This window comes from Lolium perenne, chromosome 3 (assembly GCF_019359855.2).
Source record: "Lolium perenne isolate Kyuss_39 chromosome 3, Kyuss_2.0, whole genome shotgun sequence".
In the NCBI taxonomy this organism is placed as follows: Eukaryota; Viridiplantae; Streptophyta; class Magnoliopsida; order Poales; family Poaceae; genus Lolium; species Lolium perenne.
The window spans coordinates 77943701-77949594 of NC_067246.2; the positions used below are offsets into that span (position 1 = coordinate 77943701).

The 5894-nt window shown below is 42.4% G+C and overlaps 1 protein-coding gene across 1 annotated transcript; it reads left to right on the forward strand.

Annotated features, from left to right (window-relative positions):
* The first annotated feature begins 689 nt into the window (after positions 1-689).
* LOC139837917 (uncharacterized) lies at positions 690-4812 on the forward strand. Its single transcript, XM_071827236.1, has 6 exons — positions 690-888; positions 1222-1331; positions 2349-2413; positions 2464-3322; positions 3392-3457; positions 3871-4812. Exons 1-6 carry the CDS (start codon positions 690-692, stop codon positions 4810-4812), a joined length of 2241 nt encoding a protein of 746 aa, XP_071683337.1.
* Positions 4813-5894: the final 1082 nt, after the last annotated feature.

The following is a 5894-nucleotide window of genomic DNA, read 5'->3' on the forward strand; positions in this document are numbered from 1 at the left end:
TGGAAGCTGACTCGAGGCCGACTCGGTTGGTAACATCATGCCGGATGGCCGGTTTGCAGGCTTCAAGGTAGTGGTTGAAGATGAAGAAGATGAGGGCCATGCTATGGTAATCCCTCTCCAGGAAGCTCTTGCTGCTGTCACAAACCTGAAGGTTGCGAAGGGAATGAGACACCAACACAAGTTGGTGCTCCCATCACGGATGCTCAAGTCACCAAAGCTGCAGAAACAGCCCGTGGTTTAGCTGTCTATGCCCGGAAGAAGAAGCCGGGCGTAGGAACAACAATATGATAAAGGCTCGCATCGCGCCTTACCTCCAGCGCAAGCGACGCTGGGGACTTCTTTGGAGGATCGAGGGTCTTCCCGGTGCCGCCGATCTGACTGCCTACCAGTGACTGGCAGCATTCTAGCTGAACCGCAAGGCGGGCGAAAAAGACTGCATCGCCTTTGTGAAGAAGAAGCAGCAGGTGCTTGGAAAGCGTGCGATGTCGGAGGACACGTCCATGGAGGATGCGAGTCAGCCTTTTCTCGATTCGCTTCAAGGCTGGTGGAGAGAAGCGACCCAAGGGCATGACTCATCGGGACAGGAGGTGGAGCAGAAGGAAGAGAAGACTGGGAAGAAAAGGAGGCAACCAGCCCAGGGGGCCGGCGGTCATCCGGGCAGCGCGGGAGGATCGCGCCTGCCAGGAGCCATGACGACATTAGGATGGAACATCCGGGGAGTAGGCGACCTCCGGAATGTTCAAGAGCTCGAGCGCCTCGTGCACACTCACCACCCTCAACTTGTTTTCCTGTCTGAGACTCGCCAGAAAAAAGATGTCGTCGAGAGCCTGCGGTGGAGACTTGGTCTCGAGCATGTAGTTACCTTCCATGAGGAAGGAAAGGGGGGAGGTCTAGCCCTCTTCTGGCATGAAAGTCTAGAGGTCGAGTTGTTCAAAATAAATAGTAATATTATCGATGTAATCATTCATGATGAAAAAAAGGGAATAAAATGGAGGTGCACGTTTGTTTATGGAGAGCCTCGTACTCATCTCCGCCACCATATGTGGGATTTACTAAAAAGAATAAAAGATCTGAAAAACCTCCCATGGCTTATGTTAGGTGACTTTAATGAAGCTATGTGGCAAAGTGAACATTTTTCAAATAAAAAAAGAGGAGAAAAACAAATGTATGATTTTAGACAAGTACTTTCTTACTGTGACCTTCATGACCTTGGTTTTTCAGGTGCTCCCTGGACTTTTGATAACAAGCAAAAGGGAGTCCGAAATGTGAGAGTCAGATTGGACCGTGCTGTTGCTACCCCAACGTGGTCTGATATATATCCAAACTGCTCGGTGAGCCATTTAACTTCTTCAAGATCTGACCATTGTCCTATTCTCCTCAACCTTGAAGACTTGAATGCAGTAAAGTTAAAAAACCCCATGCGTAGATATGAGGCATGCTGGGAGAGAGAACAATCACTAGCTGAAGAAGTGAAAGTAGCATGGGAGGGACATGCCAGACCAAAGAATCAATCATGGAGCAAGAAAACGGTGGGCTGTGTGCCAAAAAAGATTGACAAGCTGCGAAAGAGACTGAAGAGCATAAACGTCCGAAACGCAATACAAGACCAACAAGAAAAAATCCAGATTGAAAAAGAGCTTGATAGTTTACTTGAGCAGGAGGAGATTTACTGGCGTCAACGATCAAGAATAAACTGGTTGAAAGAAGGAGACCGAAACACGAAATTTTTCCATAAAAAGGCAACTTGGAGAAAAAAGAAGAATAGAATTGATCGGCTCCAGAGACAGGATGGATCGATGACTGAAAATAACGGAGAAATGGAGGGTATGGCTACAGAATTTTTTAAAGAACTCTATACAGCTGATCAACATGTGCAGCCGAGAGCCATTTTAGATCTAGTACAGCCACAAATCACACATCATATGAATGAGGGCTTATGCGCAGCTTTTTCAGATGATGAAATAAGCAATGCACTGTTCCAAATCGGCCCTCTAAAAGCTCCAGGAAAAGATGGCTTCCCAGCTAGGTTCTACCAACGCCATTGGGGAGTCTTCAAAGATGATATTATTGCAGCAATTAAGGAATTCTTTCTGAGTGGTAAGATGCCTGAAGGAATAAATGATACGATCATTGTCTTAATTCCGAAAAAGAAAAATCCTGTTTGCTTACGAGACTTTAGACCCATTAGCTTGTGTAATGTAATATACAAGATGATATCTAAATGTTTAGTCAATAGGCTGAGACCGATGCTACAGGAGATAATATCCCCTAATCAGAGTGCCTTTATTCCAGGCAGATTAATAACGGATAATGCGCTTATTGCTTTTGAGTGTATCCATTCTCTGCAGAAGAGCTCGGATAGGAAAGGAAAATTTGGTGCTTACAAGCTTGACCTGGCTAAAGCCTACACAGAGTAGATTGGAATTATCTTGAAGGAATTCTTGAAAAGCTTGGTTTTGCTAGACAGTGGATTGAGTGGGTGATGACTTGTGTTAAAATAGTACAATATTCAGTTCGCTTCAATGGGGAAATTCTGGAAAGTTTTAGACCATCAAGAGGCCTTCGCCAAGGTGACCCGCTATCACCTTATCTATTTCTCTTCGTGGCAGATGGCCTATCTAGGCTGCTTCAAGAAGAGATTGATAAAGGACAGATTAGAGACCTTAAAGTGTGCAGACGTAGTCCTGGAATATCGCATCTGCTCTTTGCAGATGACAGCCTATTGTTCTTTGAAGCTAATGTGGACCAAGCAAACAAAATTAAAATGGTCCTAAATAAGTATGAGGTAGCTACAGGACAATTGTTGAGCCCTGGAAAATGTTCACTTTTACTAGGAAATAAGTGTACAGTGGAAGAAGGAAATGAGGTAGCTTCAATCCTTGACATTCAAACAGTTGGCTTTGAAGAAAAATACTTGGGTCTGCCAGTGCCGGAGGGCCGGATGAAAGATGGAAAATTTCAGCCTATCAAGGAAACAATAATGAAGAAATTTTCAGATTATGCAGAAAAATACTCTTCCAGTGGTGCAAAAGATGTTCTAATTAAAGCAGTGATTCAAGCAATCCCAACTTACCCTATGAGTGTATTCCAATTCTCGGCAGGTTTTTGCGAAGAGCTCATGAAGCTAATTAGAGATTTTTGGTGGGGAGATGAGAATGAAAGACGCAAAATACACTGGATGAGCTGGAACAAATTAACAAAAAGAAAAGGACAGGGTGGAATGGGGTTCCGAGACCTGCACCTTTTCAACCAGGCATTACTCGCAAAACAAGCCTGGCGCCTTATTGCGTTCCCAAATAGCCTCTGTGCCAGACTCCTCAAGGCAAAATATTATCCTTCAGGTGAACTCACGAATACAGCTTTCATTACCAACCCCTCTCCATGTTGGCAGGGTATTATGCATGGGCTAGAATTGCTAAAAAAGGGCATTGTGCGGCGTATTGGAAACGGAAAAAAGGTAAGGATTTGGAGAGACAATTGGGTTCCAAGAGGTGACATGAAAATCACAAACAATGTGAACAAGTCAAGAGTAAGAAAGGTGGAACACTTGATTAATCAAGATGACCACTCATGGAATGAAGGCAAGGTTAGACACATCTTCTCTACTTATGATGCTGAGGAAATTCTTAAAATTCACTGCCAAATTATGAAGCGGAAGATTTCATTTCTTGGATACCTGAACGGCATGGCTTATTCACTGTCCGGAGTGCTTATAACCTGGCACTGGACCTACGCAACACAACCCCTCCTAATTCAAGTAGGAACACAAATGGGGACAGACCTTTGTGGAAAACAATTTGGAATTCAAATGTCCCACCAAAGGTAAAAATTTTCACTTGGAAACTTGCTACTAATAGTCTTGCGGTGCAGGCTAATAGAAGCAGGAGACTTCCTAATGTGCTTCCTACATGTACCATCTGTGGGAGAGAAGAGGAAACAGGGTATCATGCTACAATGAAGTGCACCAAAGCAATGGCATTGAGACAAGGTTTAGCCAAGAGCTGGAACCTACCTCAGGAGAAAGAGCTTGGTTTTACAGGCAATGATTGGGTTCTAGTACTTCTTGATAAGTTGGATAAAGAAATGAGGGAAAAAATGATGTTTATTTGGTGGAGAGCTTGGCACCACCGAAATAACATAATTTTTGACAAGGGAGATGCTTCTGTTAATAACTCCATCCGCTATTTACAAAACTATCTAGCTACCTTGCAGGGAATAGCAAAGGGAGGAGACTTAGCGAATAGGAAAGGCAAAGATAAGGTTCTTCAAAATTCTGAAATCTACAGGGCAAAGGAGACGGTGGCAACAGAAACTTGGAGGAAGCCGGAAGAAGGATGGGTGAAGTGCAATGTAGATGCAAGCTTCTCAAGTGAAGAAAGAACGGGAGCATGGGGAGCTGTACTGAGAGATCATAATGGACAGGTCATTGCCTCGGCATGGGACTATATTTCTCACTGCAATTCAGCAACTGTTGGGGAAGCAGTAGCATGCTTGGAAGGCCTTAAATTAGCACTGGCAAATTCATCCTTAAATCTGATTATTGAAACTGACTGTGCTGCAGTACTGGAGGTGTTTAAATCTGATAGTATGGACAGATCTGAGTCTTGTGTTATAGCAAAGGAATTTAGACTGAAGAAGCCCCCTGATAGACAAGTCGTGTTAGCTAAGATTAGCAGGGTCTATAATGCTGTAGCTCATGAGCTATGTCAATTAGGTCGTAGAGAGTTGAGTGGTGGTGTGTTACAAAACTCGGTTCCGACCTGCGTGTCGAAAGCGGTTTTGGATGATTGTAACCAAAACTTTGTTATTTGATTAATACATTGCCGGTTTTCAAAAAAAAAAAAAATTTACATGTTCAGAGGTGACATAATCATTCTTTACACTTCTGGACATTGAGTTAATGGAATCGAAAAATCCATCAAGCATATCAAAACAGGCAATGCGAAAGAAAAGGCAGAATCTGTCAAAACAGAACAGTTCATAAAGACGAATTTCTAAGAGGCACCAGACTTGCTCAAATGAAAATTCTCAAATTGAATGAAAGTTGAGTACATATCTGAGGATCACTCACGTAAATTGGCATAATTTTCTGAGTTACCTACAGAGAATTAGGCCCAAATTCGTGACAGCAAAGAAATCTGTTTCTCCGCAGTAATCCAAATCTAGTATGAACCTTACTATCAACGACTTTACTTGGCACAACAATGCACAAAATAAGATAAGGAGAGGTTGCTACAGTAGTAACAACTTCCAAGACTCAAATATAAAATAAAAGTGCAGTAGTAAAAACATGGGTTGTCTCCCATAAGCGCTTTTCTTTAACGCCTTTCAGCTAGGCGCAGAAAATGTATATCAAGTGTTATCAAGAGATGATGCATCAACAACGGGGTTTGGAGTTTTCTCAACTATGCATTGTATCTTATCTATGTAAGTTTCAGAGGCTCCCTTTTCATTAGTCTTAGGCTTGCTATTTTCATGAAACAAATTTTCGGGAACAAGCCAAGCATAATTATTTTCTAGTGCCTCGCACATTCCTAAGCGTTTGCACGGTATTGAGGTTTTAATATCCCCCTCATAAGTAACTTGATTAGTATACTTTTGTCTATATTTTTCCATTTTTTCAAGGGTACTGGCAAAATTGGTATAAGAGCCTAGCATATTATATTTAGTGAAGACTTTTCTAGCTTCTCTTGCTATTCCCCCAAATTCTTTAAGAAGGGTTTCTAATACAAAATCTTTCTTTTCTCCTTCTTCCATATCACTAAGTGTAAGAAACATACGTTGAATTACGGGATTGAGATTAACAAATCTAGCTTCTAGTGCGTGTACTAAAGAAGCAACAGCAATTTCATAAGTAGGAGCAAGTTCTACCAAGTGTCTATCTTCAAAATCTT